The sequence below is a fragment of the Rhipicephalus sanguineus genome, chromosome 3, assembly GCF_013339695.2.
Source record: "Rhipicephalus sanguineus isolate Rsan-2018 chromosome 3, BIME_Rsan_1.4, whole genome shotgun sequence".
NCBI classification, from domain to species: domain Eukaryota; kingdom Metazoa; phylum Arthropoda; class Arachnida; order Ixodida; family Ixodidae; genus Rhipicephalus; species Rhipicephalus sanguineus.
This window is the reverse complement of record NC_051178.1, coordinates 147,581,638-147,601,572: the sequence shown is the minus strand read 5'-3', so window position 1 is coordinate 147,601,572 and position 19,935 is coordinate 147,581,638. Positions and strand designations below refer to the sequence as shown.

The 19,935-nt window shown below is 45.3% G+C and overlaps 1 protein-coding gene across 2 annotated transcripts in view; it reads left to right on the top strand.

The window, feature by feature from the left end:
* LOC119387416 (uncharacterized protein C3orf38 homolog) overlaps positions 1–19,935 on the top strand; it is a 35,194-nt gene that overhangs the window by 2,680 nt on the left and 12,579 nt on the right. Inside the window, exon 1 of one of the 2 annotated variants that reach the window (XM_037654805.2) lies at positions 18,796–19,045. The exons of the other annotated variant lie outside the window; for it this stretch is intronic. Coding sequence (XP_037510733.1) covers positions 18,925–19,045 — 121 coding nt within the window. The 5' untranslated portion in view covers positions 18,796–18,924. Of the gene's footprint in view, positions 1–18,795; positions 19,046–19,935 lie in introns of those variants that run through there. 2 annotated transcript variants of the gene reach the window in all.

Genomic DNA, 19,935 nt, shown 5'->3' with positions numbered 1-19,935 from the left:
TGCTGTGAATCACAAGAGATTTAACCAAATCTTAACGCGACTAGTAGCTGGATGAAACTCCAGTGTTAAGGTTCCCCAGATTCCGAAGGACAAGTTCTTCTCAAGCGGAAAAATGAAAGGCTTTTAAAGGGCCCCTAAACAACCTCTCAAAATAAAAAGAACGAGCGCGTTATTCTCCTGGCGTTTCCCGTCTTTTCGGCACAATTCGTGACGCCAGCAGCCTGTTCACGTGACGTCATGAGGAAATAAGCTCTCGATTGGTCCATATACCGGGAATATCAGTTGGGGATTGTCTCCTATCCTGCTTTGTCGTGTAGTCGCCCGTCCGTTCTGCGATGTCTCGCACGACTATCGTGCGCGATCAACTGATTTCGATTCGTTTTGTGTGTTTTAGACTGCGCAAGTGGAGATAACAGCGTGTAGCCGAAAAGCACGAAATCCTGATCGGCTCAATGCTTAGTGCTGACATTGTGCACGTGTTTTATGAATAAATAAGTGGCGAAGAGGAGATGGCGCCAGTAGGAAAGAGTAGTGAAGGCGAGAAAGAAGCCACTCTCTCGTCTTTGAACTCGGCGTGGTCTAGGGGCCCTTCAAGCGAGAACGTGATTTCTTTCTTTCTTTCTTTCTTTCTTTCTTTCTTTCTTTCTTTCTTTCTTTCTTTCTTTTCTTTCTTTCTTCTTCTTTCTTTTCTTTCTTTCTTTCTTTCTTCTTTCTTCTTCTTTCCTTCTTCCTTCCTTCCTTTCTTTCTTTCTTCTTTCTTTCTTTCCTTCTTTCCTTCCTTCCTTCCTTCTTTCGTTCTTTCTTTCTTTCTTTCTTTCTTATTTATTTATTTCCTTGTTTCTTTCTTTCGTTATTTATTTATTTATTTATTTATTTATTTTATTTTCTTTTGTCATTTCTTTCCATGATATTCTTTTCCTTGCCACCCTCGATGCGCGTGTATTTCACTAAACGGGCTAGCTGGCTATTCGCGGCCGAAATGCCTGTCATTTCATTTAATTACGCGGACGGCAGATACAGATCGCAAACCGCTTTGCCTCTCGTCATGGGTCTCTCTTTGCGCCGACCGCGCCGAGACGTGATTCGAAATGGCCGCCTCGTGCGCCAAGTTGACCTCTGCGAGCGAAGGGGCAAAACTGAGTGAAGGTTAACTCGCACGGCCGGGCACCATTATTTGTGCACCGTGTACAACCGTAGCCTCGCACCAGCCGCAGTGCAACCAGCACTTATAGTATATAATGCGTGCACTGCGCGCTGTGCTCTGCGGCGCCCACACGAAAGACACTGGCGCTGGCAGCAAGCTCGCCTCCCACCGCTGCTTTGGAGTCGGTGTATGCGCGATGGGTTCGATCTCCAAGAACGCTCAATACTTAGCGTTTTATAGCGGGAGGCTGGAGCCCATCAAAAGATTGGAGGACGCTTGAGCTTCGCCATCAAGGGTAGAGCTCGATAGCGTAATCGGGCCCCGGGTGCATCACCGTCTCAATTGCTAGCCTCGCTTCGGTTCTCCGTGGACACTTCAACCGTATGAATACACCTCAACAACACAGTATGAATTTAGCAATGAAACCACACTGAAATTGTAACATTATCGTGCAGAGAAAACGTACCTGTCGCTGTACATCGACATGTCGATGCACTCTTTAATAGCAGAATAGGTATTAGTAGGGGTGTGCGAATATTCGAAATTTCGAATTTTTTTCGAATAGTGTTTGCTATTCGATTCGCACTGGAATTTTACTATTCGAACTATTCGAACTTCCCAAAAACAAATACAGTCAACGTCCGATTGAAAGTGTCCCCTTCAGATTTTTAATATGCTTCACCTCATTACACTTTGGTATTGCGGCAAAGCTGTCTTTCAAGCTCCGTTACGGTCGAACTTTGCCAAGAGACAGTCAACGTCCGATTGGAAGTGGTCCCTAGATTTTCAATATGCTTCACCTCATTACACTTCAGTACTGCGGCAAAGCTGCCTTTCAAGCTCCGTTACGGTCGCAAATGTACTAACTCGAGAAAACACTGGTTCCAACATGGAGATGAAAGATGTGGCAGAGGTGGGGGCTCAATAGATGCTGTTTTGGACCTGAAATTTGGGCAGGAAGTCCGAAAAATCGAAAGCCGAAGCTTTTTAGCATCCAAAATTTCAGATGTTTTTATATATCGACGTCTACGAGGCAGATTTGGAACTCCGGACTTGAAGGGAGCACACCCTTGTCCGCCACATCAGTTGGGCTTCCACAGAAGTTGGAAGGGCCCGAGGAGAAGCTGAGGAAATGGCATCTTTGCCTATCACATGTAAAGTGTTCTGGCAAAACTTTGGTTGCACCAAATCACGTAACATAAATACAATTCAGCCTCTACATTGCCTCATTCTTGATAAGGCAACTATAAACACCACCCGCCAGTGCTTCATCAACCTAGCGAAAGAAATACTTTCATGTTGCTCTCTCGTAAGAAATATATTTAGGAATCTTCTCCAACTTTTTTTTCTGCAATTTCACTTCGAAGTATTCGAAAGATTCTAGAAATATTCGAAAAATATTCGATTCGATTCGCACTCACACTTCAATATTCGAATTCGCTTCGCACCCAAAATTTGCTATTCGCACAGCTCTAGTATATAGTTAAAAAGTTAACGCGCAACACCATAGCCGAGCATTACTATGTAAGAGCAAAACACTGCTGTGAGTATCATTGTTAAATAATTTCTCCTTAAATCTCCGGTAAGATTTTCTCAGCTAGATTTCATCCGAAATAAAAAAAAGCGCATGTACCAACCTCATGTAGCAAAAAAAAAAAAAAAATGCGGCAGATCCCACATACCGTCGGAGTCGATGCTATGCGAAGCACGCGGCGGGAAGGTGACTGTGGCGTAATTTTTTTTACTGAGCGAAACGCTACAAAACGACGCTAAAGATATGCATAAATTTTATACGCACATATATATGTTGAAGAGCCGCATATGTGTTATATAACCACTTGTTTACGGTTGGGTAACGCTGCCAACGGCAACGTGGGTATTACCAACACCAGAAGTGCTTATACTTGTCCCTTACGATAGAGAACGCACGCACCTTTCACGAACCCATGTGCATGTGTGGAAGAGGTTTTTGACAGTTCTTGCACAAGATCATCATCACCGTGGTCAGTGGGCACCAGCGGCTGGTCATGACTTGTTATTGGATCCGGTCGGGATCGCTGGTGACGAGGGGTCCATGTGTTGTGAAGTATGAGGTATGGTAGCTGTTGGAAACGTGGATGCCTCGGTCATTTCTTCGACAAATTGTCTGTCGATTGAAGCGGCGACATCTCGGAACCTGAAGTCACCCTTCTCGTTGGTGAGCTATAGGCCGCCGAGGCTGGTTGGCCTGGAAGTGCTACGTAGACCAACATCAGTGGATAGCGCTTGTCGTATTCGTAGACATACCTGGGCGTGTGTGGCCTAAGTAGCCTAGTCTAAAAGCGGCTGTCATTCAATCTGCCATCATCCTCAGTCAGCATGAGGCCATCGCCCAGCCTCCTAAGAAATGAAGAGGACACTGCCTCGTTCTGGCGGACTAATTTCACTTTATGGTGCGATGACGTGAATATCATACGTAACTTTCGTTAATGTATTCCTCCGGGGTCGAGCAATGCCTCAATATAGCTTGCTGAATCATAGGAATAGAAATGTAATATTGATTAGACTGCTATAAAAGCGGAGCCAACACTGGAACCACAGACGTCAATCTGATATGACGCCTGTATCGTAGGAGTGCACATCGTAGGATTTTCATGTAGTGTTTATCGCTATAACCACAGTTGACGTTGCACCGACATTACGCCTGCATAGGCTGTTTTTGCAAACCACTTTATAGACCTGGCGTGGCTCTGTGGTAGAATACCTGATTGCCACCTAGAATGCCTGGGTTCGATTCCTGCTGGGATGCTCATTTTCATTCTTTCCATTCATCGGGTGAACGCTGCCGATGTCGGTTTAGTGCTCTCGCGTTTAAGTTACCAATGTCTGTTCTTGCCGTTCCTGGGTAGATATAAACTGTCAATCACCTGTGGAGCATACCCGTACACCGCGGCCCGTGGTAAAAGGGTATGTGCCACACGTGTCTGGAGGAAAGGGGTTGACGACGTACGCGACAGGAGGAGGAAGGAAATGAATGAAAGGCAGGGAGGTTAACCAGACGCGCGTCCGGTTTGCTACCCTACACTGCAGGGGCGTAGCCAGAAATTTTTTTCGGGGGGGGGGGGGGGGGGGGGGTTCAACCATACTTTATGCACGTTCGTACGTGCGTTTGTGTGTGTGCGCGTATATATGCCAAAGCTAAATTGAAAATTTTCGGGGGGGGGGGGTTTGAACCCCCCCCCCCCTTGGCTACGCCTCTGCTACACTGGGGGATAGGGATGAAGGGATTAAAAGAAAGAAAGAAGAGAGAAGAAGGCACTATCAGGGTACTTATGCGCCTGTCCATTGAATGCCTAAAAGCGGTCGCTTAAACCAGTCGATCTTAAAAATAGTAGCAATGCTCGCGTCGCTTTGTTGGCCTGTGATGCGTAGGGCCACGATCCGAGGATCTTCTCTTCGGAAAACGGTCTATCGTCTAGCTTGTTCAGCGCATTGCGCAGAACGTTGCGTTCATTCACAAAGCGTTCACAGAAACTCAGTAGATGCTCTATCGTTTCGTGGCTATTGCACGAGTCGCATCTGGAGGTGTCTGCCATTCCTATGCGAAAAGGGTATGCCTTCGTGAAAGCTACTCCTAACCACAGGCGGCACAGTAAAGTTGCATCACGGCGGGAGAGGTGCGATGGAACTTGGAGCTTCCTCGATGGGTTCTAGTTCATGTAGGCGACGTTTCCAGACACTGGGGTCATTCAACCAAGTTTGCGACATTGTGTCAGCGAACTTAAGGAAGTGATCATGAGAGCACCAGACGTCGCGGCTAGATAATAGATAGATAGATAGATAGATATATCAGATAGGATAGATCGAGTAATATAGATAGATAGATAGATAGATAGATAGATAGATAGATAAGATAGATAATAGATGATAGATAGATAGATAGATAGATAGATAGATAGATAGATAGATAGATAGATAGATAGATAGATAGAATAGATAGATAGATAGATAGATAGATAGGAGATAGATAGATAGATAGATAGATAGATAGATAGAGATAGATAGTAGATAGATAGATAGTAGATAGATAGATGATAGATAGATAGATAGATAGATAGATAGATAGATAGAAAGAAACGCTCAAAGTGCCAAAGGTTCCCAAAGAAATGCTTCGCATTTAAAAACTTGGAGGATGCTTGAGCGTCGCCTTCAAGAGTAGAACGCGATAGCGTAATTGGGCCCCGTGCGCATTTCCCTCTCCATTGCTAGCCTGGCTTCGGTTTAATGAAACCGTGTATGAGAATACATAATTGCAGAACCGTTAAAAACTTTTCATTTGCTCAGTATTTAAAATTGACGGCCATGAAAGGTCCTTTTTTTTTTCATTTTTTCCATTGAGAGTCTTAACCTCTGTCACTGACAATGTAGCAACAGAGACAGGTCTTCCATCGCTTTTATATCATATATGCAAGATCGTCTTCTCGAATAGATACCATAAGTACACTCCTCCGGTATGTAAAATGATGTTCGAAATTTTTGAGGCTTTATTTTGTGAAGTTCTTGAGCCTACAACTAAAGCTTCCCAATGACTGGTAATTCGAAGGGATTGTTCCGTACCTACTGGAGGCAACACATCGTGGGTCTCGACCAGACCTGTTTCTAATATGAGCACCTGCTGGAGGCAACTTGTAAGCATATCATTGAAATCTTGATGCTTTTTTTCTTTTCTCGAGCATCACAATTTTCTTAACTCTCGTTATCTTCGGCAGCATGTGTTTTGTAGCGGTTTTCGCCAATGCGCAACTATATTGAAAATGATTCCTGACTTTGCGATGGTGTCCTATGAACAAATGCGAGTGCACAGCTATGATTTTCTTTTATTAGATTTCGAGAGCGGTTTTCGATCGGATATCTTGCGCCAAGCTTATTAACAAGTTAAGACCGATACTCATAAACAATGTTCATCTCTCCCGTACTCAAGTACAATTAAGCTTTCTTAAGGCTACGAAATTTATTCATTGGTACAGCATGTTTCCTGTTCAATATTAATTCTGTCCAGGAACCCGGAAGCTCCGATGCGACCTATTTAAATACAATTGAAATACAGAAATTATATTATAAGACAACAGGCCCTGATTCAAAATAAATCTCTTGCATTTTCGCAAACAATTCTTAAAATCCGGCGACCGCTGGAAGCTGCATAGTTTTGATTCAGGACATGGAAGGAATTAGTGGCACGTGCCAAGCATGAAGTAAGTGCGCAGCTGGGCGGACCTTTCCTTGTTCCTCTTTATTTTTCTCTTTCTTTCTTCCTCTTTTTCTTCTCTTTCTCTCTGTTTATTCTAATCCCTTTTTTGTGCTCTGTTTATTTGTATTTGTTTCTTTCTCTCTGTATCTATTTCTTCCTATTTCTCTCTCCCTTCCATTCTCTCTTTCTTTCTCTTTCGTTCTTGCTCTCTTTTTTTTTTGCCTGTTTCTTTCTATCTCTTCCTCTCTCTATTTCTTTCTCTGTCTTTCTATTTTTCTCTGTCTTTCTTTCCTTTCTTTCTCTCTATTTCTCTTTCCTTCTGTTTCTCTGTACTCGTTCAATCGGTGCACATGTTCTAGGAACGAAGGAGAGGATTAAGAAGAGGACAAAGAGAGCAACGTTACTAAAGAGAGCGCGTGTCGGTTCATGAAGATGATAATATTTGATCGCGACTAACGGACTTTCCCACGCTAGGGGGGCTAGTCACCCTATCCGCGCATAAACAGCTCTGCTGTTTAAGAAAAAAGAAGAAGAAGATATCGCAGCTCGGCAAGTCGCATCAGTTCAAGCAGTAGTACTCAGCCATGGAGGTTTCGGGGACCCCTTGTGGACCGGTGGAAGTGACGAGGGACACCTTGCAGTGGCAGAAGGGGGGGGGGGGGTCATAAATTAACACAGTATTCAGCGTGAAATAGCTGCCTGTTATTTTTGTCTGGCAAAGAGCGGGCAAACTAAAGTGCCGCGACAATTCGATGTTAACAGCTTGCTGATTAGTTGTACAGTCTGCATTCATATTCAACCTGCTTCTAGCTACGTTTGCTTTTCAAGTATGCAAGCCTGGAAAAAGCATGCGATGCGTATGTCGTAGAAAACTGCAACAAAAGCTTTACAGCCGTTTCTTGAAGGCGAAACATAAGTCACCTCCTCCGCAATGCAAAATTGTTATGTAGTGAAGCATACCAACAATCGGAAGGGGCCGCTGTCACGGGGCATAGCTTAGCTCCAAAAGACGTGTTTCGTTTAAATGCGAAGCATTTCCTGGTGAACCCGAGGCACTTTGAGCGTATCTATCTATCTATCTATCTATCTATCTATCTATCTATCTATCTATCTATCTATCTATCTATCTATCTATCTATCTATCTATCTATCTATCTATCTATCTATCTATCTATCTATCTATCTATCTATCTATCTATCTATCTATCTATCTATCTATCTATCTATCTATCTATCTATCTATCTATCTATCTATCTATCTATCTATCTAGCCGCCTACGTCTGGATGCTCTCATGATCGCCTCCTTAGCTTGGTCTAGACCAAAATTGGCATGGGAGAGTAAGCGGGTTTGACGAATATTACTGTCTGGTCATGACATGAATAACGTGAAAATCCTGTCGCGTACGTCGTCAAGCCCTTTCCTCCAGACACGTGTGGCACATACCCGTATACCACGGGCCACGGTAAGCGGGTATGCGCCACAGGTGATTGACAGTTTCATATGTTCCCATGGACGGCGAGAACAGACATCGGTAATCTAAACGCGGCATCCTAAAGAAAAATTTACATCGACAGCGTTGACCCGACTAATGCAAAAAATGAAAATAAGCATCCCAGCAGGAATCGAACCCAAGCATTTTGCGTGGCAGTCAGGTATTCTACCACAGAGCCACGCCACGTCTTGAAACTGCTTTCGAAAAAGAACCTATGTAGACGTAGTCGGTGCAACGTCAATTGTGGTTGCAGTGCTATAGCTATCTAATTTTATAAGGAAGCAGTAAAGATTAGACATGTTCTCCTACGATACAGGCGTCATGCCGGGTTAACGTCAATTGTGGTTCCAGTGTTGGCTCCGTTTTCATGGAATGGATGGAAGAACTTTATTGCTTGTCCGGCATATTAACGGCCGGGGCTCAGGTCTCCCATGTCGGGACGTCAAGGCCTTGCCTCTCCGCCGCTTCACGGGCCTGCTGGACTGCCCAGAGTTGGTCGGCGAGCTTGGAGCTGCGCGGAGCGGCTTCCCACCTCGCCGAGAGAGCATCGGGACTAATACGTTTGGCTTTAGCCTCGCATTCCCATAGCATATGCTTAAGCGTAGCTGTGTCTGTCTGGCAGACCTTACAGATGCTCGTGTTATAGATCTCGGAGTATATTCGGTGATATAGCAGTGGATTAGGGTAAATGTTAGTTTTCAGCTGTCTCCAGGTAACCGCTTGAGCTCTGCATAGATTGCCACGAGGCGGAGGGTAGCATCGCCGGGCCAAGTAGATGGTCTCGGTCAGTTCGTTGTATCCCCCGGTCCGCGAGCTCTTCGACAAGGCCAGCTCCTCCCGCACGGGTTGTTGCGTCGCGTGCGGCGGAGTGCACTGCCTCGTTAAGGTTGGGGAAGTGCGGGCAGACTTCGCCCATATGGGCGGGAAACCAGATCAAGGTAGCCTGAGAAACATGGCCGGCATTCGCGAGTATACGAAGGGCTTCGATCGAAATCCTACCCTTAGCAAAATTACGTACAGCTGTGCGCGAGTCACTGAGTACAGTCTGTTTGTCAGCGTCAGTTATGGCCAGAGCAATGGCCATTTCTTCAGCTACCTCCGGGTGTCGGGTCTTGACACTAGCTGCGTGCGTTGTCGTTTTCACTGTGTTGATCACGACGATAACGAACCCTCGTCCGTCCGGATAGCGCGCGGCGTCAGTGAAACGCGCGTTCTTATCGGTGCAGTATGTTTTCAGTAGAAGTGTAGCTCTGGCTTTTCTGTGACCTGGGTTGTAAATCGGGTTCATGTTTCTTGGCACCGGGGTGACTTGTATCTTCTCTCTTATCCCCTTAGGTATGTCCGCCTTGTCACCGTGCTGTCGGTGATACGTGATGCCCAACTCTTGTAATATATGCCTTCCCGTGCTGGTGATGGTGAGCCTTTCGAGGTGTGAAATTCTTTGCGCTTCCGCTATCTCGTCCAAAGTGTTATGGATCCCCAGTTGGAGTAACCTCTCAGTGCTGGTGGATTCCGGTAGGCCGAGGGTGACTTTGTATGCCCTGCGGATGATAGTGTTAATCTTATTCTTTTCGCCTTTATACCAATTGTGCATAGACGCTACATATGCGATGTGGCAAATGACAAAGGAGTGGATCAGCCTGATGAGGCTGTCCTCCTTCAGCCCACCTCTTCTATTTGTGATCCTGTTGAGAAGTCTGACGGCGTTGATGGTCTTGTGAGTGAGTCTCTTTATAGTTTCACCATTCACTCCGTTGGATTCGATAATCATTCCAAGGACTCGGATGCGATTGACAATAGGGATGGTGCCCCCGCCTTTGGTCTGTAATTGGATCTCTTCGTTTTGTCTTGTTTTCACGAAACTCTTGGGAGGCCTGCCCTTGAGGGTAGGCCGGTACAGCAAGAGTTCTGACTTTTTGGGAGAACATGGAACATGAAACATTACATTTGTATTCCTATGATTCAGCAAGCTATAGTATATGTTCAAGTGTTGCTCGACCCCACAGGTATACGCTAACGAAAGTTACGTATGATATTCACATCATCGCACCGTAAAGTGCACTTCGTTTCGATAATACTGACGTATGGGCTCTAACGTGAGTGCTGACGTTACGTCACACCAGAAGTTACCCTTTAAACGCCAGTGTAGTCGACGTGCCTGGTGAGCCCACGATGTGCATACAACTACTGCACTTACAAAAACACGTCGATCCACCTCGTAACGCTTGGCTCAAAGCCAAGAAATGCGGCATGGAACTGCTCGCCGACTGCTTCGCATGAAACCGATTCCCACAAGGAGTGGGATCTGCCAAACTTTTTTTATTTTTTTTTTCCGAGCACGGGTTTCGCGGACCGCCAAAAATAGCTTCGCGGACCCCATATTGAGAACCGCTGAGTTAAAGCATCTAAAATCTGGACGAACTTGTTAAATGCATGTTTGAAGTTTACGTGAGTGAGTGAGTGAGTGAGTGAGTGAGTGAGTGAGTGAGTGAGTGAGTGAGTGAGTGAGTGAGTGAGTGAGTGAGTGAGTGAGTGAGTGAGTGAGTGAGTGAGTGAGTGAGTGAGTGAGTGAGTGAGTGAGTGAGTGAGTGAGTGAGTGAGTGAGTGAGTGAGTGAGTGAGTGAGTGAGTGAGTGAGTGAGTGAGTGAGTGAGTGAGTGAGTGAGTGAGTGAGTGAGTGAGTGAGTGAGTGAAAACTTTATTGAAAGTGTCCAGCGACATTGGCGGGGTAGGGCAACGAGCACCCCGGCCTAGGTGTCATCCTCGAGGCCTTGGACACGGGCGGCTGCCTCGGCGTGCCGGACGGCCCACAGTTGATAGGCGACGTCGTGGCTGAGCAGGGCCGTCTCCCATCGCGCGCCGAGGATCGAGACTGCCACGTCTACCTGGTTCGTAGGGAACTCCTATACTGCTCGCTACCGGCGCACCCCCGCAGCACGTGCTGCAGCGTTACTCTGTCTCCGCACGCTTTACAAACCCGTCGGATGCATAAATGTCTGGGTAGCAGAGGCGAAGAATCGCTGGGTTCAGACACGTGTGTGTCTGTAGTTGTCTGCAGGCAACCTGTTGTTTCTTGTTTTGTTTGGCGCGGGGTGGTGGATATTTGCATCTGTTCGATCTGTAGTGTTGCATGAGGTCTCTGAAAGTGGTCATGCCCACCAGGGCCGTAACTAAGGGTGGGTTGAGGGTTCTGACATCCCCCGAAATTTTTTCACACTTTAACTTTTCGGGTGACATTAAATACTTTCACGCCTGCACAGCGACCACCATTTGCCAAAGTTAGCCGATCTGCACACAAACACCCCCCGAAAAAAATTCCTGGGCACGGCCCTGATGCCCACGTCCACTCCCGCATGGCTCTCGAGGTGGTGCGAGACGTCGGGACACCCGGCAGGCGTCGCAGCTCGGCATGTAAATCCTAGAGCCGCGACGTGGGCCGTCTCATTGCCCGCAAGCGGGAGGTATAGTTCTGCAATACTTACGAGGGTTCTGCAATAAGTCTCACTCGCAAGTTAACGTTACAATTCAGAGTGGAGTGGAGTGCATCAATTTTGTGGGGTTTTGATTTATTACAGGGTGCAGTTTACAAATCGCGATACCGTTCATTTTTTAACTGCTATGTTATAATCATAAACTTGAGTTTCATTACTGAAATTGCGATTTTCAACAATTTATATAAAATGATAGATAGCCTAAAGAAAAAAATTGGCACCTCCAATTGCTAATAGATATCAACTTTTAAATTTAAATGCGATAAGCACAATCAAGTTCGGTGAACTCTCGCGTGCCCTCGTAGCCACAGTAGCTTCCGGACTCTGGTCCGCCCACATAAACGACGCTTAGTTTTTTTACAAATAAATGTTTTATTCTCTCTCTCTGTGTTCACACGTATTTAGACAGCAAGTAAAAGCTGCTTCTTAATGATATATTTCCCCCTACGGCTTTTCTTGGCTATAGTTGCCTGTCGTATATTCATATAATCAATTTTCACTTGTAGTAACCGGGCAGCAGCTTAAAAGGGAAGTGCAACAAATCAAATGTTTTTCACCGTCCTTTATGCTTTCTCAGATAAAGCGAATGTTCATGACACATTCCGTTAAAAACCACTGAAATGGACTGAGTGAGTTTGACGGTTATGTATCATCGTGCCCCTGACTCGGTGCTTGTCTGGTTAAGTAATTCTTTTAAACCTCCTGGTCTCGTTCATGCAAAAAGTTGCGCATTTTTACTAATGTTAGGGGCGGCTTAGCGCACTCCCATAGTAATGTACATTGTACACCAAATCGTCCACCTTTCTTTTTCTAAACATTTCTTGTTACCCGGTGCAGCTGTACTCACCTGAACTATTGATACTATAATATGCAATAAACTTCTCTGTGTTCATTGTTGCCTGGTGCACTTGTACTCACCTGAACTGTTCTTACTATAGTATGCAATAAACTTCCCTGTGTTCATTGTTGCCCGGTGCACTTGTACTCACCTTTGTTACTATAGTATGCAATAAACTTCCCTGTGTCCTTTGGTGCCCGATGCACTTGTACTCACCTGAGCTGTTGTTAATATGGTATGCAATAAACTTCCCTGTGTTCATTGTTGGCCGGTACACTTGTACTCACCTGAACTCTTGTTACTATAGTAGGTAATAAACTTTTCTGTGTTCTTTGGTGCCCGGTGCACTTGTACTCACCTGAACTGTTGTTACTATAGTATGCAATAGACTTTCCTGTGTTCATTGTTGCCCGGTGCACTTGTACTCACCTGAACTTTTGTTACTATAGTATGCAATAAACTTCCCTATGTTCTTTGGTGCCCGGTGCACTTGTACTCACCTGAACTGTTGTTACTTTAGTGTGCAATAAACTTCCCTGTGTTCATTTTTGCCCGGTGCACTTGTACTCACCTGAACTTTTGTTACTATAGTATGCAATAAACTTGGCTGGGTTCATCGTTGCCCGGTGCACTTGTACTCACCTGAACTGTTGTTACTATATAGTATGCAAAACTTGGAAAGTGATTGAGTTTCGCCTTCAAGAGTAGAACGCGACTGCGTAATAGGGCCCCGTTCGCATCGTCTTCTCAATTGCTAGCCTACTTCGGTTCTCGGTGCATGCCTCAACCGTGCCGTAAGGAACAAATGACTGTGCGCGTAACATTGGCCTTGTCAAACTATCCTAGAATACTACTTGCAAGCACAGTTGCTAAGCGCCTAATACGCCGTAATTCTTCCTTTTGCGAATCAACGTAGGGCCCACTACGCGTCCGTAAGGCAACACGCGAACCTACGCCGCTGCTCACTTTGTTGATGCTTTAGCAGCTGATGATGATTAAGTACGTCCTGAGCGCTTTGCAATGGTTGGGCCTTTAAAACACCCACTCGTTGCGCAATTCACATGTTTTGGCGCCTGACGTGATTCTACGCTTCTGCCACGCAATATTACATGCGATAAGGACACTCCTTCCACTACATTCATATGGTGTTTTTTTCCGGAGCAGTTTCAAGCAATAGCACAGATGATTATTTCTCGCTCACAACCAACGACACCGACGCCGACACCTGAATTTCTGCGAAACAAGCTCTTTAACGCTATCGCGTTAACAAACTTCGCTGTGTTCTTTGATGCTCGGTGCAGTTGTTGCTCGGTGCTGAACTGTTGTTACTATAGTATGCAATAAATTTCCCTGTATCCTTTGTTGCTAGGTGCACTTGTACTTACCTGAACGGTTGTTATTAGTATGCAATAAACTTCCCTATGTTATTTGTTTCCCGGAGCAGTTGTACTCACCTGAACTGTTGTTAATAGTACGCAGTAAACTTCCCTGTATTCTTTGTTGCCCGGTACAGCTGTACTTACCTGAACTGATGTTACTAGTATGCAATAAACTTCCCTGCACTCTTTGTTGCCCGATGCATTTGTACTCACCTGCGGTTGTTACTAGTATGCAATAAATTTCCCTGTGTTCTTTGTTGTCCGGTGCAGTTGTACTACCTGAACTGTTGTTACCACGTATACACTAAACTTCCCTGTTTGTTGATATTGTGGCGTCGACGCTGTTTAGCCGAAGCCCGCCGTCAACCACAGCGAGCCGCCCATCCGGCTTTACAGAAAATCTGGCCGATCATGGTTCAACACCTGTCAGAGAATGGACAGGCTGGTGTTTCAAGAAATGTGTCCAAAAATCCTCAAAGTTCAGTAAAATGCGATATTTGTTCGATGCCTTCTTTTGTAGCCGCGAGCACCTTAAGATGGCTAAAGACATAATCTTAGACAGTAATTACGAAAGTTCAATTAGTTAACTTTTTAATTAGTTGAGTTAGGCGGGCATGTCAAATGGCAGAACTGAAGTCCTTCATGCGAAGAACCCATTGCAGCTTTGAGATTTCGAAAAAGCGGCATCTAGTAAAAATTGCAAAGTAATTAAATTCAACCAAATTCAGCGCGAAACCGGAACCAAAACGCGGAAGAGCGCAACTGCCATATTCTTCTCAGACGTCTCGAATGAGTGAGCGTCGTTATAGCAACCACAACCAACTTCGTTGTGTGGGTGTGCGGGCTGTGCTTGCAATTATAGCACGCATGATGCATATACGTTAACGAACGCGGAATAACTACACCTCTGCTCTCTTGAACGGTGACGTCATTCTGTCGTCTGCTTGTTGCGCTCATCAGGGCAACGGTCATGTGAGCCATTGTTATCAATAAAATTCCCTTTTGCGTGGTGCGAAAAGGAAATATTGAGTTTCCCATGATGCCTTTTTAAGGGCACCTTGATGGCACATGTAAAAATTATGAGTTAATTGCAAGCCGCATATATAAGCATGGGCCCTAACTCTTTTGGATCCGATCTCGCGTAACTCTACAAAATGCTCGTGTGAGAGTATACGGCCGCTTCATGGAGGGATGCTCTTTCCGCACAGTCGCGTTGAGAGCGCAGCACGTAGAAGTAGTGACCTAGTAGAAGTGTATAGCCGCCCGCTGATGGCTGCCGAGATAGCGCGCGTGCCAGCGATCGCGACCGCCCTTAGAATCAAAGTTCAAAGTTGCTGCTCGAGTGACACCCCCCTCGAGTCTTTTCATGCTCATTCAGGACGGGCGGGGCGTTTCCTCTTTGCTTCGAAGGCAGGCCTCCCGAGCGGGGAGATGTTATCGCATGCACCCTCCGAGCGACGGAGATGGGCCGGCTCGTTTGATTTCTGCTTCAGCCGCGTTCGTCGCCCCCGCTCGCGCGCTTTTACCCGCGGGGGGATGTCACCAATTTGGACTTTATACGGGACATGACGGCGACGGCAAAACTCCGTCGAGAGTGTCCATGTAATTGCTATCGCAATAAAATGGCGCAACAACCACATGCCAGAAGAGGTGAGATAATCTGACTTATTACGGCGGTAGGAAGCACTGCCCACTCGCCAGAGATTGTCGCAATGGGTAGTGAGTGGCTCCCAACGCTCGCTGTCCTAATTGTGGCAACAAAGAAACGATTCGCCGCACGATGTTTGAATTTGTCGGAGCCAAAGGCGTGTGGCACGTCGTGTGGCGTGAATTCGGGGTACGCGCTTCTCTCAGTGGGCGGTACAGGGAGGGGTCTCTTCGCACGGCCCGTGTTTTCTGTGAAGATGTTTGTGTTGTGGCTGTCGGCGCTGTTTAGCCGAAGCCCGCCGTCAAGCACAGCGAGCCTCCGGCGTTACACAAACTCTGAATGATCAAGGTTCGATACCTGTCAGAACAGGTGGCAATACACACGGTGAAGAAGCCTTCCTGAAAAAGGTGGCACACTTCTTTTTTCTTTTTCCTTTTTTGTGGTGCGAAAAGGAAATATTGAGTTTCATATAGCTACCTTTTAATCTTGCTAGTGCATGTAAAAATTACGAGTTAATTAAAAGCCGCATATAAGTCAACCTGAGGCGGCACCCCTTGTGTCCACCACTGGCATGCGTGAGTACACATGTAGCAGCAGTTGCCAAGTGATGTCAGTGCAAGTGTGTAGAGTTTCGTCTGTTTGCTTTTGACGAGTTGCTGATAGCCTGCTGTGGTGACATATAGTGCGATCGGACAGACGACATATAGTGCATATAGCGTCTTCGTGTATGTATACGTCTCCAATGTACGATGTTTTTTTACCTCATACTGGTTATGGTCATGTGAACGATCGCCATCAGTACCCAATAAAATTCCCTGTGTGACGTCTTCAACTATCAATACTGTTGCATGGCGTCCGAGATTACGCATTGAGTGCTTTTGTCTACTGTTGAGGCTGCGAGAAGAAACAGCTTGCTGCAAGCTCCCATAGTCGAGTACACATAGTTTCAAATCGTCCCCCTTTTGTCTAAACACCACATTGCTGTCCTTCCTGGGAAGAGGCCATTGCCGCTTTGAGATTTTGAAAAATCGGTCTCTTGTAATTATTGCACCATACTTTATGTACGTTCGTGCGTATGTTTGTATGTCTGCGTGTATAAGTATATATATAAATGCAAAATCGAAAATGTTCAGGGGGTGGGGCGGAGTAACCCTCCCCCCCCCTGGCTAGTGAATATTGCTTCATAGGACTTAAACAGACTGATTGCTCCTAAGGGAAAGTATGGAATAAAAGGAATAGGCATGATCCAAACGTACTAAAATAATTGGGTATTGATGTAGTCAGCAAAAAGGCACAGTACGCAGTTATTTTAAATGCGAAGCATTTCTTAGCAAACCTTTGGCACTTTGAGCGTTTCTATCTGCGTATCTATCTATCTATCTATCTATCTATCTATCTATCTATCTATCTATCTATCTATCTATCTATCTATCTATCTATCTATCTATCTATCTATCTATCTATCTATCTATCTATCTATCTATCTATCTATCTATCTATCTATCTATCTATCTATCTATCTATCTATCTATCTATCTATCTATCTATCTATCTATCTATCTATCTAGCCGCCTACGTATGGGTGCTCTCATGATCGCCTCCTTAACTTGGTGTAGACCAAAATTGGCATGGGAGGGTAAGAAGATTTGGCGAATATGACTGTCGGGTCATGGCGTGAATAACGTGAAAATCCTGTAGCGTACGTCGTCAAACCCTTTCCTCCAGACACGTGTGGCACGTACCCGTTTACCAAGGGCCGTGGTGTACGGGTATGCGCCACAGGTGATTGACAGTTTATATATACCCAGGAACGGCGAGAACAGACATTGGAAATTTCAATGAGAGAGCGTTAAGAAAAACCGGCATCGGCAGCGTTGACCGGACGAATGCAAAAGATAAGCATTAGGATCCCAGCAGGAATCAAACCCAAGCATTCTGCGTGGCAATCAGGTATTCTACCACAAAACCACGCCAGGTCTATAAACTGGTTTGGAAAAAAGCAGCCAATGCAGGCGTAATGTCGATGCAACGTAAATTGTGTTTGTGGTGCTGGCTATGTAATTTTACAAGATAGCAATTTACACTACATATGTGCTCCTACGATACAGGCATCACACCAGATTAACGTCTGTGGTTCCAGTGTTGGCTCCGCTTTTATAGCACTCTAATAAACATTACATTTGTATTTCTATGATTCAGCAAGCTATATTGAAGCATTCCGCGACCCCGGTGGAATACATTAACGAATACATTAACGTCGAAGTGCCTGGTAAGCCCACGATGTGCACATAGCTGCTACACTTACAACAAGACGTCGATCCGCTGCATAACGCTTGGGCTAAAGCCATAAAGTGCAGCATAGAAGTAGTCGTTGACTGTTTCGCATGAAACCGATTCCCACAACTCATGGGATCTTCCACGGCATATAGAAATGTTTGCTTCAGGAATCTTAACCTTACTGATATTTACATTAAGTATAAAGAAAACAAACCTCGTTTTCGGAGCCCTTCGACTTCGTTTAGCACGACCTTGGCTAGCTCTTCGCCGCATTACACGCACACTTGCCGTGAAAGTGCAGCGCAAGGCAACGGCAGAGAACGCGCTAGAAAAAAAATTTTTTTTTTTCTTGGAAGTTTGCGAAGATCGGAAACGCAGGGTTACTTTACAGATAAAAAAGACAGTTATACTACTACCAGTGCTTTTTCTAATCAGCTATTATTTACCTTGTAGTGACAAGCGCAAGTGAGATAGAGCAATAAATCGTCGCATGTTTCTCAAAAGCGTCGTAAGAAAACTTGTGAAGGCCTAGACTTGTTACGGCACGTTTTGTTGCCTTATGATTACAATTAAGCCATTAAGGTAACTCTTGCACCTTCAGATTACTGCGTGAGCAATCTGAAGGTGCACATTGAAGGATAATCACGCGAATATCTGAAGGATAATCACGTGAGTACCGGTGCCAATGGTGATGCGCCGTCACCTTTTTTTCACAACTGCATAACCGCGGTCTCTTTGTTAGCTGGTGAGGAGAGTTCATGCGCAAGCTTGTAAAGCATGTTTACCTCGCCATGTCCATCAGTCACCATTGTTTCTTTTTCTAAGAAATAAATGTCAGCACCTCAAAAGTTTGCGATGCGCGCAGATAGTGCTCGAAGTTGAGAACGCTCAAAAACGGCACCAAAAACGGCGCCTTACAAGTAAGAGGATATGAAGGCAGGCCTAATTCAATAAACAGTACCTAAGCAGAAATTTTGTAGCTAAACTCTCCTGCCTGTACGCGTTTTTAGTCCACAAAGCTTTATTTCTTCGATTTCTTCATGCATCGCAGCGGCCCCTAACAAAGCACACATTTTCGACCGCAGAACTGAAACCAAAACTGTAATAAAAACGTTATCAAGTCTTCTAACAAATATTTTTTTATATCTTATGTATTTAGAGAAGTTAAAATGTTTACTGATAAAAGTAAGACATTAAACATTTAAAACTTTGTAACTGGTGAATATGTTTTTATTGTGTTGTCACTAGCGCCCTCTTTTATTATGAAATTTTAGTCGCAATTTTGCGGCTCGTGTCAAGTCGGCCCGAATATGTCTTATGGCTTGTAGTGTTGTTGCCGCCCGTAGCACTGTTTTTATTTTGTTTGTGGAGCCAAAATTTCGCTAAACATGCGATGAGTAGCGCCGCAATAACCTAAAAGCGCAAAGATGCTCACCGAAAGAGAGCAACAGGGTCTGAGTAAGATCATCGGCGCTCTGGAACTCGCGGACGTGATCGCATTGGCGCAGACTGTCACATGCAAGCAAATCAAGCTGACAGAACGATCAGGTGAATTGTACTCGTAGACACGGAATTAGCGCCTTTTTGCGTGTTGGGTGGGGGGGGGGGGGGGGTCGCACATTAGTTGTATATTTATGCCTTGCCTGTTTGCTCGTGCGCGATATTCTGTTGCAGGATGCACCCCACGAATGGATATGGCGATTCATGAAAACATAGCCTTGCGAAATTCCTTTGCGTCCCCGGGAGAGGTTATGCTGCATTTGAAGCGATGCTGTACTTAAACGGATCACTGTATTGCTAATTGCTTTGTTATAATCACGCATCGCGAAATTCCACCACTTTCGGAGCGTTTGTTCCTTACGTTCCCTTGAGCTCCGGGCGCGCTTTGCGACAACATCATCTACACGAAGTTGCGTTCAGAAATCACTGCTCTGACTACTCTCTTGTAAGCACTGCACTAAATCTGGAATCTCGAGTCGACATCGAGGCAACGTAACGCAGTGTTCACTGCAATGCGCGGTTTCTGTTAAACTGGGTGATCAGTAAAGCTGACCTTGTTATGCTGTCTGTTTCTCACGAAGCGAGATTTGTCTTTTCACGTTCTTCCAGGCACGCACACTAAAGTGCGTAAACAAATTGCATTGACCTGAGTTGTATTAGTCCGTATTCGCTGAAGTTGATTGTGCATTTCGTGCTCGCTACTAGATTTTATCTGATCAATTCTTCATTCTTTCTGGCTGTAATGATTTGTCGCTCGTTGTTGCTGAGCCACCTCAGTAAGTAACTGATAACCTTCTAGAGCACTGAATGCTTGAAAGACACAGGACACTCGGTGTCATTCATATTTGGCTGTATCCAGTGCAAGTGGCACGGAAATCTGGACTGACTTACATCAAAATGAAGCCAGTGTTAAGTCATGCTGCCGTTATGTACGACAG